Genomic DNA, 25,667 nt, shown 5'->3' with positions numbered 1-25,667 from the left:
AAGGGATGGAGATCCTGAGATGCCCAGTCGTTGAGATTTCCCTCTCGGCCTCACTAGTGTAGTCAAAAGGAAAGCTTATGAAGCAATATGTTTGGCACCAGCTTAGCTGCAGGAGCTGCTGGAAGGATGTTCAATGACGTTCATCCACCTTAGAGGCTCCTCTTTGGATTTTCTGTTTGGGTTTATTCCTGTAGCCTTCATCTCTCCTAAGCCTCCCCACAAGGCAGTGGGGCTACTTATCCATAGCTGGGGATGTGGTTCACGAGCACCAGGGTATGTCCACATGTCAGTGGGCCTGCGTGCTACGTGTGCTCCCTGTCCTCTGTAGTTCAGTCTGAATCCGAAAGGAATTCAGTTTTCATATGTCACCAGGAAGGAGGCACTGCATGAGGCTATGTACTGTCGGAGAGGCTTGCACATTCAGCTTCCATTTTTGCAAAACTGCTAGCCAGCAGTGGAAGCTAAAAGTGAGAGCGACAGGCAGTGCCTACTACACTACCACACTAGATGCACCACAAAAACCATTTTGACACCAAGCCTCATTAGTACTCCTAAAATGCACCTCCTCACATTTATCAGGATTAAACTCCATCTGCCGTTTCTCAACCCATTCACCAGTACATTCAATCATCAATTCCAGTTATTAATCATTAACTAATATTTGTAACCCTGATTTGGCATTGGTGGTAGGAGATTGTCAATTGCTTGTGATCTCTCTTGATGGAAGGAGTCTTTGTTTACCATTCATGAGACTGTACTTATCACTTATCAGTCCATGCTTAAATGTTATCCAGATATTTTATATGCAGGCAGACAATGATTCAACCTCATGGTTTGACTCTAATTAGAATATTTCTAACTTTAGTAAAGTTGGCTTCTACTGATATCATAAAAGCAACTTTTATATCCCCACAACTTGCTACCGCTTGGTTATTCTGAGAGTTAAAATTCCTAACCAAATATATTTACTTTATAAGTCACATCTAAACAAAGATATAATTTGGATATGAAATGGAACAGATGATAATCACATTGATTACGTCATAAGAAATAGTTTACCAACAGGATTCACTAACAAGCTAGTCTTATTTGAAACTGACCAGAATGTGCTTCTGTAATTTTTATTTAAAGAAGATGAATAATGTATTCCATGTAGAGTAATTTATAAATAAGAAAATGTTGTAGGTATTAAGTTCAGTATGAAAATGTATTTCATGAAGTGAAAATTCATCTTGCTATTTGATTACAGGCTCTATAAGGCCAAATCAGTTGAAAAGCCTACTTTGGTACCCAAAAAAAATAAAAACATACCTATTGGACACGTGGCTGGTATCAGTGTTACAGATGTTATAAAAGTAAACAAATTGTATCAGTGCGGTAACTTCTTTTTTCAATTATGAATTTATTCTTTTGTTACATTATATGTGAAGCTTATACAGCATTGCTAGTATCTTAATATCAGTGAACAGTGGACCATAGAACAGGTTTTGTGCTTAAGTTACCTTTCAAAAATTTGGATTACAATGAGAATTTGTAGTGTACTTAATGTAGGTTCATTTATAGTATTTTCTTGAGCTTGAGTTCATTGCAGAACAAAATATTTCCTTATTAATATGGAGATTTGCAAACTCACCATCAAATATCTTAAGCAATACATGCAAAGTGCTAAAAGGTCTTCATCTGGTCCTTTCCCAAAATGTCGACTATTTCTTCCCCCTCCACGGATTGACTTTCTAGTTCCTTCATGTTGTGTGCATTGTTCAGGAGTGGAGAATCACTTGTGTTTATGATCAAGCATCTTAAACCTAGAAACTGTGTTATCTGACTTTGTATGCTAAACTTTATTAAACTTTGAGTTGATGACATGAACTTCCATCTCTTAAAACCATTAGACAGGAGCAGAAATACCGTATATTCCGAAGTATAAGCCGACCTTCCCTCCCATTTTCAAGGTGAATAAAGTGATTTTTTCATGTTACTTTTGTATGAGCCAACCCCTTTTGTAGAGGTTTTTGATTTAACCAGAAAAGATCACAAGATCTCACATGCTGGTATTCAGCTTTGCCGGATTCGGAACCTGGAAATTTTGTGAACCAGCACCTGCTAAGAAAACAGGCCTACATGTTGTAGAGTGTTATAGGCAAATTCTTAATGAATAAATCAGAGAGAGAAATTTTGGATTAGGTCTCCAATGGAGAAGAATGCTCTGAAATGTAACCCCCGTGAAACCACTTAGCGCCCTTCGTAATCTCGTTAAAACATAACATGAGGTGGCGGGATCGGTATGTGTACTCAGTATTGAGTTTGCGACCACCATGTACAAAAGATTAAAACATGCGATATGATGCTGGCTTCAAGCTGAAGGTTGTTGATTTTGCTAAAGGAATGAGTAATTCTGCAGCTGCTAAGAAGTTTGTGTAAAAGTGAGAGATTGGAGAAAGGCAGAGGACACGCTGAGGGAAATGCCAAAGACGAAATTTGCAAACCACGGGAAAACACACCAGTGGCCAGAACTGAAAGAAAAAGTTTTAGAGTGGGTGAATCACCAGCGATCATCTGAATACATTGTTACCAGAGAAATGATTCGAGTTCAAGCATTGAAGAACTCCATGAGGTCAGCAAAAATTTCAAAGCTACGCGAAGTTGGTGCACCCTATTTATGAATAGACGTGATCTTGTGTTGAGACAAAAGACAAAGATTTCTCAGAAAATTCCTACGGGGTGTTGTTTATGTTCAAGAATGCTGCTGGATGGACAAAGTGGGTTGCTTGAAGTGGGTTAAAGAGGTGTGGCGTTGACGTCCCGAAGGTTTCAGGAAGGAAAAGTCACTACTTGTCTGGGACATGTTCAAAGTGCACTTGTCAGGTGAGACAAAAGCAGCACTGAAAGCTGAAAATACACACATTGCAAATCATCCCCGATGGTTTGATATCCGTGCTCCAGCCTCTAGATGTCAGTTTAAACAAACCAAAGAATTCATGCGTCAACAGTGGAAACAATTTGACTCAAAAACAGCCAATAAATATGACCTGTCTTCTGTGTTTTCGTTTTTCCGAAGTTGGCACCCTCTGGGTAAGCCAACCCCCTGATTTTAGGACCAAAATTTCGGGCCAAATTTTTGGCTTATACACCAGAATTGACGGTAGTCCATTCAGCTCAGCATGTCTGCACTGCCATTCAATCATGGCTGATTTATTACCCCTTTCAACTCCATTCTCCTGCCATCCCCCTGTAACCTTTGACACCCTTTCTACTCAAGAACCTATCACTCTCCACTTTAAATAACCTGGCCTTAATGACTTTCTTGGTTAAAGAAATACCTCCTCAGCTCTGTTCTAAAGGAACTCCCATCTATTCTGAGACTGTGCCCTCTGGTACTAGACTTACTGATGCACCATCAATAACTCTGAGATGTGGGTTAAGGTAGGCTTTTATTGGCTGGAAGAAAGCACAAGCAGCAAGTGACCACCACACAACATCCTGGAGACTGAGGGAGGAGCAGTGCCTCCAATCGCCTTTATACCGGGGTCTGTGGGAGGAGCCACAGAAGCAGTCAGCGGGGTGGGGGGGGGCGTGTCCAGACAGGTATATGTAGTTCACCACACTTACCTCTCCACATCCACTCGATCTAAGCCTTTCAATATTCAACAAGTTTCAGTGAAATCCTCCTCATTCTTCTAAACTCCAGCAAGTTAAGGCCCAGAGCCATCAAAAGTTTATCATATGTTAACCCTTTCACTTCTGAGACCATTGTCATGAACTTCCTCTGGTGCCTCCATAATTGCAGTTCATCCTTAAGGAAAGGGTTCGTTACTTGTGAGTGTTAACACCACAGTTTTCTGTACACTGGTACAGCTCAGGCTCTTACATACTAAGTGCCGTAGTTTATTGTGGGGAGTAGAAGCTGTCTGTGAGCCATTGTTTTAACATGGGATAGTCATTGACAAGTTACAATGCTGGTTTGACAGATTCCTTGATTCACTGGCAAGGAAATCACTTTCTCAATTCATCATCTCGTTCACCCTCCTCTCCCTTTGAACCTTCCCCATCTGTGCCGTGTTCCCAGCTGTACCCATAGCTAGGCTCTGCTCCCAGTCACCAGTGTGAGAGGATTGTGTCCACTCATTCTTTTGAAAATGGATGTTAAGGCAGAGGTCATCAAGAAACCCTCCTTTGTGTACACTTTCATATCCATTCACTGGGATCTGATTACAGACTGCCTCTGATCTCCATGCCATTGAATCAACACCTGTGCCATATCTGTAAGGTAAGTGTTGTCAATGACTAAACCACATTCAAAGAAATCACACACAGTCAACTTGCACTCTCCACATAAAGTTTAGGACCTGTGATATCATACCTATCAAAGACATTCCCAAAGCGTCAGAGCTTAGGAGCTGAGATACACCAACTTTGATATTACAGGCCTGAGTAAGAGCAGTGAAAGTGTCGTAACTCTTTGGCATATTCTGATTCAGAGCAAGATGCTAATACACACACCATAAACCAATTGCAGATGAAATTAAGTGAGACTTATGCTCCTATGTGAAAGTCCCCTGATCCATGTCCCAGAGGAACATGAAGTGATCATTCTGGGTGACTCTAGTGCCAGGGTACCAACATACCCTCATACTGAAGCAATGGCGGCTTCCGCAGTAAATCTATTTAACACAATAGATTTTTGCATAGTTCTGGAATTAAGGGTTATGGGGAAAAGGCAGGAAGGTGAAGCTGAGTCCATGCCCAGATCAGCCGTGATCTTATTGAATGCCAGAGCAGGCTCGACAGGCCAGATGGCCTGCTCCTGATCCTATTTCTTGTGTTCTTATGATTAAATACTAGAAGTACAGTAAACCAGTTTTTAACAAAGAGGCAATATGCAATCCAGGTGCTGACATCAGATAGATTATACCCTTGTCTAAGCAAGAGTCTACAAAGATCACATGAATCAGGTTAGGTGTAGATGACTGTTGTTTGAACCATGCCTTAACTGTTCGCTTATCCTCATCAGCCTGATCCCAGAACAAATGTGACAACTAATGTGAAAACTTTGCTGCAAGAAAATCAGCAGTGAATTTTTCAAAACTGCCACAAAGAAAGCTCCTAGATAACATTTTATAGATAATCAAATGACACTCACACATGAACTCCAGGGTGTCCACAGCTTTTGATCTGCACTGAAGTCCACTGTAACTAGCATCTCTTGTAACTAGTTTCTCTTGATCGCTCCACCGGAAAAAACTAGGACTGGCTTGGAAGTTGCTATTGGACTAGCCTTGCAAAGTAACTGCAGTGCATTTTATGGATTGAATGCGCTTGAAGACATTCTGTACTGAATAAAGTCAGTATACATGAATGGTAGCTGTAAGCTGCTTTGAACTAGATGGTGCCAGTCTTCTTTCAAGTTATTTGAACTGTACTCATCAAAGCATGTGCCCTTTTAATTGTTGGAAAGGTATCAAGATGTCAGGTGCTGAGTCACTCACCACAAGGTGCCATATTTCTAGCATGCTATTTATGCAACTGGGCCAATTCAGTCCCAGTCAGTTGCAATACCTAATACATTAATGGTGGGGGCTCAATCATGGCAGCTCCATTGAAAATCAAAGTAGGTGGTTAGACTCCCTTGTTGGAGATGGTCATTTTCTGTCATTTGAATGGCACAGGTGTTTGTTACAGAAGGTACAAGATATTCCATCAGATTCCTAAATGATGAATATCAGTAGCTGAATAATTTACTCTTGTGGCCAGATCTAGTTGAATTTTTGCTCAATGTTGAGCCCCAAGATGTTGATGGTGGCAAGCTCAACATTATAATGTTATTGAATGTTAATTGTGGATGGATTTTTTTTCTTGGTGGAGGTGGTCATTGCTTGGTATTGTGATGTGGCATTACTTGCCAGTTCTCAGCCCATGCCTGAATGTTGCCTAGATCTTGCTGCATGTAGGCATGAACTGCTTCATTTTCTGAGGGTTTGTAATTGGATCTGAACATAATGAATTCATCAGCAAACATCTAATTTCTGACCTTGTGGTGAAAGCAAGGACACTGATGAAACAACTGAAGATGATTGGGCTGTTCCCCACCTTGATTTTGATTAACCTCAATTTTGCCACAGTTGTCTACATACTTCCATATTCCTTACTAATCATTCACACCTTATCTCTGGTATCCATCTTTGGTCCACGTTTGGATTAAGGCTCTGAAGCGATCTGAGTCCAAGTGGTCCTGTCAAAATGCAAACTAAGCATCAGTGATCAGAACATCAACAGCTTACATTACTTTCAATTGGAAGAAGATTGTTTGGATGCGAGTGTAATAGATAGGGTTTGTCCAGCTTTTGTGAACAGAATATAACTGCAATTTTCCATTTGGTTAGATGGATGCCAGTGTTATAACTCCACTGAAAAAGTTCCTTAGTCTGTGCATCAGGTCCCATAACTTTTATTGCATCCAGTGCTTCCAATTCTTGATATCACTTGAGTACCAAATACTGATGTGGTGGTCATATTTGGAATCAAAGACATATCAGCTCTACACACCATTTTTACACATCTGGATAAGAAAGATGCTTATTCGAGAATGCTGTTCTTGGACTACAGTTCAGTGTTCAACACCATAATTCCCTTCAGGCATGACAAGAAGCTCAGAGACCTTGGCCTTCACCCTGCCTTGTGTAGCTGGATCCTGAACTTCCTGTCAGATCACCGGTAGGTGGTAAGAGTGGGCTCTCTCACCTCTGCCCCTCTGACCCTCAACACAGGTGCCTCTCAGGGCTGTGTACTAAGCCCCCTCCTTTACTGTCTGTATACCCATGACTGTCGTCAACCTCAGCTTCAATCTACTAATTAAATTTGCTGATGACACTGATTGGCCTAATCTCAAATAAAAGTGGGGCAGCCTACAGAGAAGAAGTCATTGCCATTACACAGAGGTGTCAAGAAAACAACCTCTCCCTTAATGTTGCAAAAGCAAAGGAGCTGGTTATAGACTACAGGAGGAATGGAGATGGCTAGCCCCTATCGACATCAATGGATCTGAGATTGAGAGGGTGAACAGCTTTAAGTTCCTCAGTATACACATCACCGAGGATCTCACATGATCTGTACATACTAGCTTTGTGGTGAAAAGCCACAACAGTACGTTTCACCTCAGGCAGTTGAAGAGGTTTGGTATGGGCCCCAAATCCTAAGAAATTTCTATAGGGGCACAATTGAGAGCATCCTGACTGGCTGCATGGCTCCCTGGTATGGGAACTGTACTTCCCTCAATTGCAGGACTCTGTGGAGAGTGATGTGGACAGCCCAGCACATCTGTAGATGTGAACTTCCCACAATTCAGAACATTTACAAAGATAGGTGTGTAAAAAGGGCCAAAAGGATCACTGGGACTTGAGTCACCCCAACCATAAACTGTTCCTGCTGCTACCATCTGGGAAACAGTACCACAGCATAAAAGCCAGGACCAACAGGTTCCAGGACAGCTCCTTTCACCAGGCCATCAGACTGATTAATTCATGCTGACACAACTGTATTTCTATGTAACATTAACTGTCATATTGTACATACTATTGTAAATTACTACAAATTGCACACTTAGGCAGATATGTAACATAAACATCTTTACTCATATATATGAAGGATGTAAGTAATAAAGTCAATTCCATTCATCTGGTCAGCACTTCTGGCTGAACATATCTGCATTAGGTTTGCTTTGTAAGTGAATGTTCTTGGAAGCTCCTCCACTAAGATGTTACTGGAGGCTTCTCTTCGCATTAACTTTTTAATTTTTCATCATTCAACTAGCTACGGATAGATGACCACACCTGCACCAGGTACACCGAGCTGCAGCCCCACAGAGAACATGTTAAGGAACTGGAGCTGTAGCTTGATGACCTCCAGCTCATATGGGAGACTCAGGATGTGATTGATAGGAGCTACAGAGAGGTAGTCACCCCTAAGTTGCAGGAGGCAGGTAACTGGGTGACTGTCAGGAGAAGGAAGGGAAGTGGACAGTCTGTGTAGAGTTCCCCCTGTGGCCATTCCCCTCAATAATAAGTATACCACTTTGGATACTCCGGCACTGGGCCTCATGCTGTGGATCAAAAGGGAAGAGGACTCCAGCGGTGATAGGAGATCCCTTAAAGGAATATAGATGAGATTCTTTGGGCATGATAGAGACACCCAGGTAGTATGTTGCCCCCTCCCCAGGTGCCAGGGTCAGGGATGTCTCAGATGAGGTCCATGCAATTTTATATGGGAGGGTGAGCAGCCAGGTCTTGGTGCAAATTGGCACCAATGACATAGGTAGGAAAGGTGAAAAGGACCTGAAGAGAGATTTTAGGGAGCTAGTTAGAAAGCTGAAAAACAGGACCTCAGGGTAGTGATCCCTAGATGCCATGCACCAGTGAGAGTGAGGTTAGGATGATTTGACAGATGAATGCATTGTTGAGGAAGTGGTTTAGGGGGAAGGGGGTTCAGATTTCTTGATCATTGGGATCTCTTCTGGGGAAGGCACTACATGTACAAAAGGGATGGGTTGCACCTGAACATGAAGGGGACTAATATCCTTCCAGGCAGGTTTGTTAGAGCTGTTAGGGAGGGTTTAAACCTAATTTGGCAGAGGGGTAGGAACTGGAGTGATAAGCTGAGGATGAGGCAATTGATTTACAAATAGAGATAATGTTGTAAGACTGCTAGCAAGGATAGGTTGATGATAAGGTAAAATTGTACTCAACTGGATGAGTTGTAATGTAAAAGGAGGACAAAATTGAAAAGGGTGATGAATAGAGGATTGAAGGTGTTGCATTTGAATGCACATAGTATATGGAATAAGTTACAGATTGGGATGTATGATGTTGTGAGCATCACTGAATTATGGCTGAAAGAAGATTGTAGCTGGGAGCTTAATGGCCAAGGATACACGTTGTATTGAAAGGATGGGCAGGTAGGCCGGGGGGGGGGGGGGTGGTTCTGTTGGTTAAACAATAAAATCAATTTATTAGAAAAAAGTGACATAGGATCAGAAGGTGTAGAATCATTGTGAATTGAGCTAAGAAACTGCAAATGTTTACAAATTACAATGGGAAATAGAAAATGCATGTCAAAAGAGTAATGTTGCAAAAGTCATGGGGGATTTCAATATGCAGGTAGTTTGGGAAAGTCAGGTTGGTGCTGGATCCCAAAAGGGGAAATTTCTAGCATGCCTAAAGCAGTTTGTGGTAGAGCCCACTAAGGGCAATAAACAGAAATTGATTAGAGAGCTTAAGGTAAAGGAACCCTCAGGAGACAGTGATCATAATATGATAGAATTCACCCTGCAATTTGAGAAGGAGAAGGTAATGCCAGATAGTTATGAGACGGTCCCAATCATACCAGCTTCCAGGGTTTAGACAGTCTAACTCTCCAGAGTATGGAGAGCTGACACAGCCCCTTCAAGGGTTCAGGATGGCCTTATTACACCCACAATCCAATGGCCAAACAGAGTGGTCCAATGAAGATTTAAAACATACCCTAAGATGCTTGCCCTCTTAATGAGTGGTTTGACCATTTGATGAGGGCAGAAATCATCCACAGCATCTTACAGCTTTTGGCACATGGGACGTCACAGTTCGAATGTCAGTTTGGTTATCCTCCTTCTCTCTTTCCAGAACAGGAGGCTGAGGCTGGTGTCCCTGCAGCCAAAGATCTCATCTATAATGCTGCAAACTAAAATGGATTAGGGCAAGAGAGATTTTGCTGGCCTCTACTTGGAACGTGGAGACCAAGGCAATCTGAAGGAGAAGACAGGGACCCGCTTTACAACCTAGGCAACTGGTCGGGCTGTCCACTTATGATTTACCTCTCTATGTGGAGTCTAGAAAGTTGGCACCCAAGTTCACTGGACCCTTCAAAGTCCTGAGGGAAGTAAACCCAGTGGCCTTACACCTTGCGGCTCCCCAAGACCCAAAAGATCAATCCCATCTTCCACATCTCTAAGTTAAAACCTATCTGCACCAACCCTTAGCCCTACCTGCCTCCACCCAGGTTTATTGATGGGGAACAGGTCTTCACGGTGAGAAGACTTTAGGACTCGCATACTATTTGAGGTGTTTGGCAATACCTCGTGGTCTTGGAAGGATTTGGACCCGAGGAGAGGTGTTGGGTGCCCGAAAGACACTTTGAATCCTGTTCTCATCTACAACTACCATCACCACTTCTTCAAGCAGCCAGCGCTGTCAATTGTTGGCCATAGGGGAGGAGGCCCTGTTATGAGATGCTCCAAACCACACCAGCTTCTGGGGTTTAGACACTAACTTTACAGAGTGTGGATATCGGGCATGGCCCCTTTAAGGGGTCATGATTCCATGAGCTGGCAGTCATGTCTTAGGCTCCAAGAATTGAGTATGTACAGAACTGAGGTTCAGTGCTTAATTGTAAACTTTACTGGTGATATTGTCTAGCATTTGCTTTGAGCTCTGTTTTTAATCCAGTTTGATACCGTGTCTCAAGCCTTGCTTCAGATACTCCAGCATTTGGGTCCAAACCATCTTTGCCAAGGACTCTTGTCACACAGATGTATCAGTATTACAGTGGAATAAAGGGAATTACGGAGGCATGAGAGAAGACCTGGCCAAAATTGATCGGAAGGGAACACTAGTAGAAATGACAGCAGAGCAGCAGTGGCTGGAGTTTTTTGGGAGCAATTCAGAGCATGCAGGATAGATACATCCCAAAGAAGAAACAGTGTTCTAAAGGCAGGATGACACAACTGTGACAAAGCCACACATAACAGTCAAAGCCAACATAAAAGTTAAAGAGAAGGCATATAATAGAGCAAAAATTAATGGGAACTTAGAGATTGGGAAGCTTTTGGAAACAAACAGAAGGCTACTAGAGAAGTCATAAAGAAGAAAAAATGGTATATGAAGGTAAACTAGCCAATAATACTGAAGAGGTTACCAGAGGTTTCTTCAGAAATATATAGGTATAAGAGAGAGAGTAGATATCGGACTGGTGGGAAATGATGGTGGAGAGGTAGTACTGAGGGACAAGGAAATGGTGGATGAACTGAATAAGTACTTTACACCAGTCTTCATTGTGGAAGACTCTAGCAGTATGCTGGAAGTTCCAGAGTATCGGGGCAGAAGTGCATGATTAGCAAGAAGATGCTTGGGAAACTGAAAGGACTGAAGGTAGGTAAATCATCTGGACCAGATGTTCTAGACCACAGAGCTCTGAAAGAGTTAGCTGAATACATTGTGGAGGCAGTTGTAATGATCTAGAATCAATGGATCCTAATCAAGACTAGAAAATTGCAAATGTCACTCCTCTCTTCAAGAAAAGAGAGAGAAAGAAGAAAAGAATGTTACAGGCCAGTTATCCTACTCTCAGTGGTTGGGAAGATGTTGGAGTTGATTGTTAAGGATGTGGCTTTATGATACTTGGAATTATATGATAAAATAGGCCAACATCAGCATGGTTTCCTTAAGAAATCTGTTGGAATTTTCTAAAGAAGTAACAAGCAGGATAGATAAAGGATAAAGGATAGATAAAGGAGATGAGTGGATGTTGTCTACTTGGAATATCAGAAAGCATTTGACAAGGTACCACACATGAGGCTGCTTATTAAGTTAAGAGGCCATGGTATTACAGGAAAGATACTAGCATGAACAGTGCACTGGTAAATTGGCAAGAGACAAAGAGTGGGAATAAAGAGAACATTCTCTGGTTGGCTGCCAGTGACTAGTAATGTTCCACAGGGGTCTGTGTTGGATTGCTTCTTTTTACACTATATGATACAAAAATAGGTGCAGGGGCAGAGAGGCTACAGAAGCACTTAAATAGAATAGGAGAATGGGTGAAGAAGTGGCAGGTGGAATACAATGTCAGGAGGTGTATGGTCATGCTCTTTGGTAGAAGAAATAAAAGTGTAGATCAATTTGTAAATGGAGAAAAACTTCAAAAATTCGAGGAGGAAAGAGAATTGGCAGTTCTCTTGCAGGATTCCCCAAAGGTTAATTTTCAGGTTGAGTTGGTGATGAGGAAGGCAAATGCAAGGATTAGAATATAAAAGCAAGGCTTTAGTGAGGCCTCACTTAGAGTATTGTGAGTAGTATCTGTGGAGTTCACTGCCACAGGCAGCTGTGGAGGCCATATTTGGTTATATTTAGGACTGAAGTTGATAAGATTCTTAATTAGTCAGAGCACTAAGGGATATGGGAGGAAGGTAGGAGCTTATGGCTGAGAGGGAAATGGATCAGCCATGATGAAATGGTGGAGTAGATTCAATGGACCAAATTTCCTAATTCTATATCTTATGGACTGCAGTGCATTGATCTGATCTATACAGCTGTGGGATAGTTTATCTGCCTCTTGCATAATGATCTTGGTGCATTTGCTGCCTTCTGTATTGCAATTATTTTTAGTTGGGTTTCATTTTAGGTATGTCAAGTTTTTTCTTTCTTTTTGTTTGTCCACTGGCTTGACAAGTTGCAGATACAGAATATCATTGGCTAAAAGATTTTACATTGAGGTAGTATGAAATTCTGCTGTTGTTGATGGTCTACAGGACTTCATTGATGCCTAATTTTGATTTGATTGATAATCTTATCCCTTTTATCATAATGGTAGAGCCACAAATCATGCTGGTGGGTTCCTTGTTTTATTTATCCTGCAAGAGTTGATTGGTGGATATATTCTCAATTCTTTTTCATTTTATTTTAAATAATCATTTTAAAATCTGAACTTATTTTTGATTCTCAGCACCTTTGGTTTCTACCAGCTAATTAAAACCTAACATTGTAATCTATGACACAATGACCTATTTTAACCTAAATTTAGTCACTGATTAATTTGGGTCTGTCTTCAACACACAAAGTAAAAAGGAGTTCTGTCATTTCTACAGATCTTTCACATATACTTTTACAAGTTGGCAGTCTGTAACCTGTGGTGCACCACAGGGATCAGTGTTGGGATTTATTGTTTGTGACATATGGATGAAAATATAAATGAATGGGGCTAGTAAATTCATAAACAGCACAGGATTCATGGGGTTGTGGACAGTAAAGAAAGTTGTCGAAGAATACAGATAAATTGCAGATGGAGAAATGGCAGATATAATTTAATCCAGGCATTTAGGAGTTGCACTTTGGTAAGTCAAATGTAAAAGCATACATTTAATGGCAGGTTTCTTAACAGCATTGATGCACAAAGGTATCTTGGAGCACAAGTCTACAGCTCCCTGAAAGTGACCCTGCAAGTAGATAGGGGTGTATAGCATTTTTCCTTCTTTGGTTGAGGCATTCCAGAAGTTATGTGGCAACTGCATCTACTTATGAAACCTTGGTTAGTCTACACTTGGGAGTATTCTGTGCAGTTCTAGTTCCCGCATTACAGGAAGAATATGGAAGAACAAGGGTGCAGAAGAGGTTTACCAGAATGCTGCCTGGATTAGAGGGTATGACCTAAGGAAAGTCTAGATAAACTTGGGTTGTTTTCTCAGGATCACTGGAGGCTGAGGGGAGACATGTTAGAATTTAATGATATTATGAAAGGGTGGACAGTTGGTATCTTTTTCACAGGATAGAAATATCAATTACTGTGTTTAAGCTGAGAAGGGTTAAGTTTAAAAGAGATGTGTAGGGCAATTTTTATACACAGAGAATATTAGGTGCCTGAAACAGGCTGAGAAGGCTGGTGGTGGCAGATATAATTGTGGTATTTAAGAGTCTTTTAGAAAGACACATGAATATGCAAGAAATGGGGTGTTATAGGTCTCGTGCAGGCAGAAGGGACTAGTTTAACTTGGCATCATCTTAAGCATTGATATCGCGGGCCAAAGGGTCTGACCCTGTGCTATCTATCAGTTCTATATTTTAGGTGATAAAGCCACTAAACAACAGTTTAAAAATGTTTACCCTTAGCAAACAATTGCAGTGAGAATAATTACCAGATCGTGGACCTGAGAGTGATTTTCTCTTTATGTTTATGGGATGCAAACACTACTTTTACAACAAGAGCTTGTGGTTATAAGTCCTGAGAAGGTGATGGCAAGCCACTTCCTTAACCACAGTGATCCATAGTTCGAGCCTCAGCCGAGTCAGGGTGTGTGTCCTTGAGCAAGACACACTGCTCCTGTACGTTTATAGCTCAGTGGCGGTGGTTGGTGCAGTATGGACAGGACATATGATGATTTTGCTCCAGGATTTAACTCAGTAACTGAAGAAATTATGATATACAGTCTTTTACAGTCAAGATAGTATGTAAACACAAAGGTGAATCAGCTGGTGGCAGTATGCTAGTTGGTGCACCTGCTGTCAACCTAGAGTCAAACAGCACAGCTGAGCCCCACCATATCCATGCCAACAATTGTACTCATCTACACTAATCCTGTCTACCTGTATTAGATTTATATCCTTCTATGCCTTGCCTTATTCGTGTGCCTGTCTAAATGTATTTCCAATGCAGTGATTGTATCAGACTCCACCACCTCCAATGTACACAATGGGAAATATTCTGGTTTAATTTGTTGTCATGGAAGTGGGTATTGTGCAGCGTGACCACATTGATACTATTGTTCCTACTCAAGTGTGCTAACAGTTCAAAAGCTCAAGGATGTGCCCACTCCAATTTTGCATCTAGCACTATTTCAACCAGAACTGGGAACACACAGTCCTGCTTTGTTTTTTCTCTCTCTGTTTTTTTAAAGGAACAGTGGTGTTATTGGAGGTCATGACTGCAAGCTTTTCAAATACTTGAAGTCTACTGAGTGTGTTGCAATAACTGAGGCTGCAGATTATTCAGTGTAGTGGGATGGAGAATTAAAGTGGCGGGCAGAAAGAAGCATAGGGTCTCTCTTGAGAACTGACGACAGCGATTACACAAAGTGATCACCCATTCTGAGTTAGGTTTCTCCATTAAAGGAAGAGGTGCAAGTGGATCTCTGCTTCATCTGGAAGGACTGTTTGAGTCCCCCACAAGGTAAAATAAAGAGGTGAAAGGACAAGTATTACATCTTCTGTGACTAGGAGGGTGGTTGGAAAGTGGTTGGTGGGGATGGAAGTATAGACTATTGAGCTATAAAGGCAAAGGTTCCTTCAAAATGCAGAAAGGGAGGAGAAGGGGAAGCTACATCTGAAATGGAATCTTGTTGGAAGTGGTGAAAATTGCAAAGGAAGGCCCATTGCATCTGATGGCTGGACAAGGTGGAAAGTGAGAACCAAAGGATCTTGACCTTTGCTAACTTAGATGCATTGGTGAAAGCATTATACTATTACTTTGTGGATAGCAATTTATTAAGAATGGACCAAAATGAATGAGTTAAAAATAATTATTGGATTTAATTGTGGTTACTGCAATATACAACTGCTATTTGTAATGTAAACATACTTTGCTTTTTATATTTAAAGACATATGTGGAAAGCTATATACCAAGAATCATGGAAATTTCTCCTCCCCAAATTACCCAGCATTATATCCTAACTATGCTCATTGCAAGTGGATGATCCGGTCACCTTCAGCAATGAAGGTAGGAATAGTTTAACAAGATCCAGAAAATCTGTAAACACATAGACCTTACATAGTGTTGCACAACAGTTTCCATAATATAAGAAAAGTGTACACAGTACTAAATGCAGTTAAACTGAGGTTTACTGCATAACTTTTCCAGTTTTCAAGCCTTACCCTTCTTAAAATAAACTATTGTAGTTAGCTTGCTTTCTCTATGGTCTTGCTGACCTATGGTATAACTCTTACTGATCACTGTATGCACTCTGAGATTTCTTTGTTAATCTACCCACTCCATACTCACTCTTTTCTGGTGTACAGAACATAGGTGCAGGGAGGTACAGTGTATCCCTATATAATGGCAATTGGATCAGAAAAATCTGAGATGCAAAATACAAATTTGCTTTTACGCTATTTATGAAGGGAACAGTAATACTGTATCAATAACATGTATTCATTTCAGACCTCACCTAAAACTTCTGGCTCTCCATATGATTGTCGCTAATGAGTTTACTTTTTCTCAGTTTTCTTTTGCCCTTAATATACATAGAGAATGCCTCCAGACTTCTGTGGCCCTTCTTGACCTTTCTTACTTCCTTTTTAAGCATATCCTAACAGTTCCTTTTGATTAGCCTCCTCCATCATTAGTTCCCTAAACCAGTGATAATGCTTCCTTTTTCTTTTTATCCAACTCTCAATATAACATGACATCTATGGTTCCCTATATTTGTTATCCTTGGTTTTTACCATTACAGGAACATATTGATCTTGAACTCTTGCTACTTATCCTTTGAATGTTTCCCACAATACAGATATAGACTGATCTGCAATTAGATGTTTGCAATCTGCCTTTGCCAGGTCTTCCCTTAGGTTAATGAAATTAGCCTTCGCCCAGTTTAACACCTTGGTCCATCCCCATCCCGATCCTTCTCCATAACCACTATGCTACTGTGCCACTCTACGATTGCACTCACTTGAATACTGGGCAATGAGCTTTCCCAACCCTATTTATATGCATGTCGTGTTGCCGTATCTGATCATTGCCAGTAAACTAACAGAGCTGAATTTCAACATGAAAGGGCCAGATCAGTTCAATAGGGATAGCATGGTAGCATAGTGGTTAGCACAACACCTTACAGTACAGGCGACCTGGGTCTGTAAAGAGTTTTTACGTTTGTTCTCCCCATGACTCCCATGGGTTTCCTCCGGGTGCTCCAGTTTCCTCCCACGGTCCAAAGAAGCAACACTTGGTAGGTTAGTTGGTCATTATAAATCAGTGGATTGTTGGGCAGCACGCTCGAAGGGCTGGAAGAGCCTACTCCATACTGTAATCCTAATGAGTAAGATGTATTTCAGTTAGAAATGTCTTCAGATCTTTTTTTGTAATTTATTTTTTTATTGTTCATCAAACAAACATTTCCATAAGATGTGTTCCAGACATTGTACATATATATCATATAATCATATATATCACAAATCTCCACAAAGTATTTATCTGAGGTACACACTTATAGAAAAGAGTGGAAAGAAAAAACAAGCAAAAGGAAAATACTATGTACAAGTAGGGAGTGAATTTTTTTTACAACAGATTCATTGATTTGTCAGAATAAAATCAGGCCTATGAGGCATTATGCAGTTAAACCATTTTTCCCAGTATGAATCAAATTGTTCCAGCTTATGATTAACAGATGCTGTTATCTTCTCTATTTTGTAAATGCCCATTGTAACTTCCACGTATTTCCACGTATGGAAACGTCCACGTATTTAAAGTAGGGCTCTCCTGTGATAACCATTTCCTAGTAAGAGTCTTTTTACCAGCCACCAACAGTATATTCATTAAATATTTATCTCTTTTCAACCATTCTTGAGGTATATATCCAAAATACATGGTCTTACTCTCCAAGGGTATTTCGCATTTAAAGATGTCTTGTAGGGCATTGTATATCCCCCTGCAATAGTTTTTGATAACAGGGCAGTCCCAAAAAATATGATAATGATTTGCATTTTGATTTCCACAATTTCTCCAGCAAACAGGGAGGTTACTATCTTAATGGGATTTCTGAGAGGGTGTAATAAACTATCTTATCAAGTTTTTTCATCCAAACTCCCTCCACTTCTGTAAATTGGTACACTTCCATTGATATCTCCAATTGTTGTCCATTCTTCCTTAGACATAATTATCCCTCCTTCCTTCTCCCATTTTGCTTTAATGTATGAAGTCGAATGTGTTTTAAGATTTGACAACTCCTTATACATGCTTAAAATGATTCTACTACCATTATCTGAATTGTATGCTTTTTTAAAGAGCTCTATCAAGCATGTATTTGCCTTGGTTACATTCTTAAGCGTCTTATTAACATATTGTCGCATCTGTAAATACCGATAAAAATCTTGTTTTTCTATTAAGTGTTTCTCTTTAAGCATTTCAAAACTGAACAGTGTTCCTTCTTTCATTATGTTGCAAAGAACTGTTATTCCTTTAGCTGTCTGGTCCTTAAATCTAGTATCCAATTTATTTAGTGTAAAATCAGAGTCACATGCACACCATTTAAGAATTGCAATATCTCCCTCTAGATTATATTCTTTTATAGTGGTTTTCCATGTTTTAAGAGTCAATTTCACCCATGGGTTATCAATAGTATTTATGTACCTTTGCAGGTTGTTATCAGGCAAAATTGCTTGTATGGGGTGGGAAGTACCCGCTCCTCAATGTTTTTCCATTGAGCGTCATATGATGGGTTGCACCAACATATCACAGCTTTGAACTGTGCTGCAAAATAATAATCTCTAAGAGAAAGCAAGCCCCCCCCCCTTTCCTTTGCTAATTGCAAAGTTTTGAGATGAACTCTAAGCCTTTTACCCTGCCAAATATACCTTGATAACATCTTGTTCCATTCATTGAATTGATTTTGATTAATCTCTATTGGTAGGGTCTGAAAGAGATATAACAGTCTGGGCAGTATATTCATTTTAATAGACTCAATCCTTGAACTGAGACTGAAAAAAGGAATCAGGCTCCATCTTGCCACATCTTCCTTAATTTTTTTTTATATAGAGGCTGATAATTACATTCTGATAATTTTGCCAAATCTTTTGGCATAATGATGCCCAAATATTTGAAAGACTGTGTGCCATGCCAGGGCATCAATTTTCAATTTCTCTTGGTGGGCTATAGTAATATGAAAGTAAATTGGGTTTTATCTATGTTGATCTTGTATCCTGATAATTGAACATATTGTTCAAAGGATTGCATCAAATTAGGTAAAGATTAGGTAAATTAGGTTGGTTGCCCTAGATAGATCAAAATGTCATCCGCATAACAAGCCAATTTATGCTCTGTCCCTTTAATAGTAATTCCCTTTATCTTCATTTTGTCTGATGTATTGAGCTAATGGTTCCAGATATAGCACGAAGAGTAGTGGTGACCATGCACAACCCTGTCTCGTGCCCCTTTCTAGGGTAAGACTATTTGATAAATATCCATTGATTTTAATCCTAGCAGTAGGAATGTCATATAGTGCCTGTATTGTTTTAATAATTGTGTCTTGGAAACCAAATCTATGTAAAACTCTGTAAAGAAAATTCTAATTAACCGAATCAAATGCTTTTTTAGCACCCTCGCTTATCACTATTGCTTTGATTTTATTTTTATGTAAATGATTCATAATGTAAAGTGCCCTTCGTATATTGTCTTGAGTCTGGCATTGTTGTATAAAACCTGTCTAATCATTACGTATCAGTATGGGTAGAAACTCCTCTAACCGTTTGGCCATGATGGAGGTAAATAACCTGTAATCTACATTAAGAACGGATATTGGTCTAAATGATCTGCATTCCATTTTATCCTTGCCTTCATTCGGTATAGCTGAGATTATCGCTTCCTTCCAATTGGGTGGCATTTGTGCCTTTTTTAGAGCCCAGTTCAGTGTGAGGAGTAAAACAGGAATTAACTCATTTTTAAATTCTTTGTACCACTCTGCCATATACCCATCTGATCCTGTGACTTGCTTAATTTAAGCCTACTAATTGCAGCTTTTAATTCAACTTCAGTTATGTCAGCAGTCATCGTTCTATTTTGTTCTTCGCTTAAAGTGGGTAACTCTAGAGAATTCAAGAAGGTGTCAATTTGGGTTATGCTTCCCCCTGGAACTTTGGAATATAGCGTTTTGTAAAACACTTCAAAAGCTTCTTGAATTTCACTTAACTTATTTTTTTATCATTTTCATTCTTGGGTCCCTAATTCTATGAATTGTATTTTCTGCTATCTATTTTTTCAGTTTCCACGCCAGTATTTTCATAGATTTTGATCCACTTTCATAATGTCTCTGTTTCAGAAACATTTAAGTTTTTCCTGATTACTTGCGTAGCCAAATTATTTATTTCATTCCTAATTCTTCTAATTTCCCCTAATGTATCCTGTGCCAAATTCAATTTGTGTTTTTTCTCTAGTTCCTTCAGTCTATTTTGTAATTCCTCTAATGTTTTATTCCTTTTTTAATTATATGAATATATCGCTATAATTTTCCCTCTTAAGACCGCCTTCAGAGTATCCCATAAAATGAGAGGTGAAACCTCTGCATTAGCATTAAATTCTAAGTAGAGACCAATTTCTTTTTTAATTTGTTCCTTAAAGTATGGATCATTGAGTAGACTTGAATTTAGTTTCCAAATAAATCAATTTGAAAAGGATAATAAATTTGAATGCATTGTTAGGGATGAAAAGAGAGGAGGAGGTGGAGAGTATCTTAAATGTATCTATTTTAATGCTAGGAGCATTGTAAGAAAGGTGGATGAGCTTAAAGCGTGGATTGATATTTGGAATTATGATGTTGTAGCTATTAGTGAAACATGGTTGCAGGAAGGGTGTGATTGGCAACTAAATATTCCTGGATTTAGTTGCTTCAGGTGTGATAGAGTAGGAGGGGCCAGAGGAGGAGGTGTTGCATTGCTTGTCCGAGAAAATCTTATGGCGGTGCATTGGAAGGATAGATTAGAGAGCTCCTCTAGGGAGGCTATTTGGGTGGAATTGAGGAATGGGAAAGGTGTAGTAACACTGAAAGGAGTGTATTATAGGCCACCTAATGGGGAGCGTGAGTTGGAAGAGCAAATGTGTAAGGAGATAGCAGATATTTGTAGTAAACACAAGGTGGTGATTGTGGGAGATTTTAATTTTCCACACGTAGACTGGGAAGCTCATTCTGTAAAAGGGCTGGATGGTTTAGAGTTTGTGAAATGTGTGCAGGATAGTTTTTTGCAACAATACATAGAAGTACCGACTAGAGATGGGGCAGTGTTGGATCTCCTGTTAGGGAATGCGATAGGTCAGCTGACAGATGTATGTGTTGGGGAGCACTTCGGGTCCAGTGATCACAATAGTATTAGCTTCAATATAATTATGGAGAAGGACAAGACAGGACCTAGAGTTGAGATTTTTGATTGGAGAAAGGCTAACTTTGAGGAGATGCGAAGGGATTTAGAGAGAGTGGATTGGGTCATGTTGTTTTATGGGAAGGATGTAATAGAGAAATGGAGGTCATTTAAGGGTGAAATTATGAGGGCACAGAATCTTTATGTTCCTGTTAGGTTGAAAGGAAAGGTTAAAGGTTTGAAAGCGCCATGGTTTTCAAGGGATATTAGAAATTTGGTTCGGAAAAAGAGGGATGCCTACAATAGATATAGGCAGCATGGAGTAAAGGAATTGCTCAAGGAATATAAAGAATGTAAAAGGAATCTTAAGAAAGAGATTAGAAAAGCTAAAAGAAGATACGAGGTTGGTTTGGCAAATAAAGTGAAAGTAAATCCAAAAGGTTTCTACAGTTATATTAAAAGCAAGAGGATAGTGAGGGATAAAATTGGCCCCTTAGAGAATCAGACTGGTCAGCTATGTGTGGAGCCGAGGGAGATGGGAGAGATTTTGAACGATTTCTTCTCTTCGGTATTCACTAAGGAGAAGGATATTGAATTGTGTAAGGTGTGGGAAACAAGGAAGTTATGGAACCTATGACAATTAAAGAGGTGGAAGTACTGGCGCTTTTAAGAAATTTAAAAGTGGATAAATCTCTGGGTCCTGACAGGATATTCCCCAGGACCTTGAGGGAAGTTTGTGTAGAAATACCAGGAGCTCTGACGGAGATCTTTAAGATGTCATTAGAAACGGGGATTGTGCCGGAGGATTGGAGTATTGCTCATGTGGTTCCATTGTTTAAAAAGGGTTCTAGAAGTAAGCCTAGCAATTATAGACCTGTCAGTTTGACATCAGTGGTGGGTAAATTAATGGAAAGTATTCTTAGAAATAGTATTAATAATTATCTGGATAGACAGGATCTGATTAGAAGTAGCCAGCATGGATTTGTGCGTGGAAGGTCATGTTTGATAAACCTTATTGAATTTTTTGAAGAAGTTACGAGGAATGTTGACGAGGGTAAGGCAGTGGATGTAGTCTATATGGACTTCAGCAAAGCCTTTGACAAAGTTCCACATGGAAGGTTAATTAAGAAGGTTCAGTCATTAGGTATTAATGCTGGAGTAATAAAATGGATTCAACAGTGGCTAGATGGGAGATGCCAGAGAGTAGTGGTGGATAATTGTTTATCGGGATGGAGGCCGGTGACTAGCGGGGTGCCTCAGGGATCTGTTTTGGGCCCAATGTTGTTTGTAATATACATAAATGATCTGGATGATGGGGTGGTAAATTGGATTAGTAAGTATGCCGATGATACTAAGGTAGGAGGTGTTGTGGATAATGAGGTGGGTTTTCAAAGCTTGCAGGGAGATTTATGCCGGTTAGAAGAATGGGTTGAACGTTGGCAGATGGAGTTTAATGCTGAGAAGTGTGAGGTTCTACATTTTGGCAGGAATAATCCAAATAGAACATACAGGGTAAATGGTAGGGCATTGAAGAATGCAGAGGAACAGAGAGATCTAGGAGTAACAGTGCATAGTTCCCTGAAGGTGGAGTCTCATGTAGATAGGGTGGTGAAGAAGGCTTTTGGAACGCTGGCCTTTATAAATCAAAGCATCGAGTACAGAAGTTGGAATGTAATGTTAAAATTGTACAAGGCATTAGTAAGGCCAAATTTGGAATATTGTGTGCAGTTCTGGTCACCGAATTATAGGAAAGATATCAATAAATTAGAGAGAGTGCAGAGATGATTTACTAGGATGTTACCTGGGTTTCAGCACTTAAGTTACAGAGAAAGGTTGAACAAATTAGGTCTCTATTCATTGGAGCGTAGAAGGTTGAGGGGGGATTTGATCGAGGTATTTAAAATTTTGAGAGGGATAGATAGAGTTGACGTGAATAGACTGTTTCCATTGAGAGTAGGGGAGATTCAAACGAGAGGACATGATTTGAGAGTTAGGGGGCAGAAGTTTAAGGGAAACACGAGGGGGTATTTCTTTACTCAGAGAGTGATAGCTGTGTGGAATGAGCTTCCTGTAGAAGTAGTAGAGGCCAGTTCAGTTGTGTCATTTAAGGTAAAATTGGATAGGTATATGGACATGAAAGGAGTGGAGGGTTATGGGCTGAGTGCTGGTCGGTGGGACTAGGTGAGATTAAGAGTTCGGCACGGACTTGGAGGGCCGAGATGGCCTGTTTCCGTGCTGTGATTGTTATATGGTTATATGGTTATAGATAATATTCTTTGGTTGTAGGTCAAAATCAACAGATAAATATATAGGTGCATGGTCACTTACATCTATTGTCCTAATTCCACAGGTGTTCATTTTGTCTTTGTCTTTTCCAAATGTTATGAAATAGTCTATTCTTGTATATACAGAATGTGGAGCAGAATAATGAGTGTAATTCCTTCTGTCGGGGAAAAGATCCCTCCATATATCAATTAAACCAACATCCTCTAAAAGTGTATTAACTTTCTTATGTAAAGATTTTTTTTTCATAAGTTTTTCTATTGGAAGAGTCTAAATTTGGTTGTAATTGTAAATTTAAGTCTCCCCCACATATCAGGAAACCTTCTGTTTCCGTTACCATAATATCAGTAATTTTCTGAAAGAAACCAATATCACTTCCGTGGGGTGCATATATATTCAATAGAGTAACTGAATTGCCATCTATATTCCCCCTTACCAGAATATATCTGCCTTCTTTAACTCCCATTTCGAATATTTTTTCAAAATTTAGCTTACTTGAGATAAGAATAGCAACTCCTCTCCTATGTCCTGATTTATATGAGGAGAAAGACAGATTAGTGAAGCCCATTCTCTTTAGTTTTTTATGCTCATTATCACTTAAATGAGTTTCCTGTAAATATACTACATGGGCTTGTTCTTTTTTCATTTTGGATAAAATTCTAATACGTTTGATTGGATTTAATAGTCCATTGACATTAAAAGAAATGAATTTTACCTTATCCTTAGCCATCTGTATTTATGTGTCAATGTATCATTGAAATTAGAATAAAACTTAATCGATCTACTCCCTGAACAAATAAGAACCAAGAAACTCAAGTAATAACAAAAATGGCAATGAACGTGTGATTCCAAGGCTGAGGTCTCTAGTAAATGACCCTGTGTTGAGCTAGAGGAAATGTCTAGCTGTGGGGAATAACCCCTCCTATTTGTGAGTTGAGGGCCCCCATTGCAGTATTCATAAAGGTCAGTGAACAACTCCATTACACAGAAAAGATTTCCCTGTGTACTCCTATATATACATACACACACACAAATATATATTATATATATGCATACACACACACACACACATGCTCACACACACACACACACACACACACACATATATATATATATATACACACACACAAATACATACACACACATTACACACATACACATATATATATATACTCATTTTGGTGGGAAGAAAGGAGTAAGTGAGCGAATAAAGAATAACAACTAAGTAATATAAAATCCACATTATAATAAGTATTTCTCGAGATAGGTATATCACCCTGTACTTATGCTTCTGTTTAGCTTCTCAACATTTTTAAAGTTAGCCAAACCTTATGGCTCTTCTGAAAGGGGTGAAGACTGTCTTTAGGAAACTCCCGGTCTCCTCCTGATATATTTCTCTCGGCCTCCTCCCATCTCCTGCCTTCTCGATTCTCGCACTATTTCCCAAGCCAAGCGGGACAATTCCTCAGCCAGGCTTTCTTTCATTTTGGTCATGCTGACGGACAACCCTCTGGCCTTCGAGTCTGTAGTCGCCTCTTCCACCGTCTGGTACAACCGCGTCCCGTTGTCATAAAATACTCGAAGTTTAGCAGGGTACGGAGTTTGAAATCTAATCTTATTTTGCTTTAGTACTCGCTTTACTTCGGAGTATTCTTTGCATTTCTGGAGGACCGCAGGGGGATAATCTTGGTTGAAATATATTAATTTATCCTCTAAAAACACTCTCTTCTTAACCCAGGCCCTTCATAGACTCTCTGCCTTGGTGCTGTACCAAAGGAATTTAATTATAATTGATCTGTGCTTTCTATCCTGGGTAGGTTTTGGAACAAGCGCGCGGTGTGTTCTCTCGATTTCCAGCTTCAAAGCCGGGGGATGATCCAGCGTGTCCTGCAGTAACTTTCCGACAAACTCCGTCATAGACGGGCCCTCCGCTCCTTAGGGAACATTGTAGATTCTGATATTTTTCCGCCGCGATCTTCCCTCCAGATCAAGCAGTTTACCTTCTTGGTGATGTATGATTTTTATTGTCTTGCTCAGTATCCATTCCATGTTTTGAACGCGGTCTTCCACCTTCTCAATGTGAGTCTCTGCCACCGCTATTTTTTGATTAACTCTGGTGAGCTCTGCCTTAATAGCACAGAGCTGCTGCTTTATATCTTTCTGGATCTTCATTATTTCTTCAGGATTTCGAACATATTCGCTGCTTCGTCTGCAGACTGTGGCTGCCTCGCTTGCTCCTGTCTCCCCAGGTAATCCCAGACAGCCTCGATGATGTTGAGGTCAGAGCTCTGTGGAGGCCTTACCATCTGAAACCAGATAAAAAATCTATAAAATCTATAAAGATATCTCATTCTTCATTCTGGATGCCAAATGGTTTATCCTTCTACACCAAGTTCTTACATATCCTCTCCTTTAGAATGCCTTCCAATAATTTACCTTCTACTAATCTATAAAAATATATTAAAAAGCCCCATTCCTGATGAAGGGTCTCGGCCCGAAACGTTGGCTACTCTTTTCTCACGGATGCTTCC

General features: G+C 40.0%; 1 protein-coding gene across 1 annotated transcript in view; it reads left to right on the top strand.

Moving 5' to 3' along the window:
* LOC132397111 (embryonic protein UVS.2-like) overlaps positions 1 to 25,667 on the top strand; it is a 103,700-nt gene that overhangs the window by 46,341 nt on the left and 31,692 nt on the right. The window contains exons 4-5 of the mRNA XM_059975422.1: positions 1,250 to 1,377; positions 15,390 to 15,508. Of these exons, the coding sequence (XP_059831405.1) occupies positions 1,250 to 1,377; positions 15,390 to 15,508 (247 nt within the window). The remainder of the gene's footprint in view (positions 1 to 1,249; positions 1,378 to 15,389; positions 15,509 to 25,667) is intronic.

Source organism: Hypanus sabinus, chromosome 7 (genome assembly GCF_030144855.1).
Source record: "Hypanus sabinus isolate sHypSab1 chromosome 7, sHypSab1.hap1, whole genome shotgun sequence".
In the NCBI taxonomy this organism is placed as follows: Eukaryota; Metazoa; Chordata; class Chondrichthyes; order Myliobatiformes; family Dasyatidae; genus Hypanus; species Hypanus sabinus.
The sequence above is the reverse complement of the archived record's forward strand: the minus strand, read 5'-3'. Positions and strand labels throughout refer to the sequence as shown.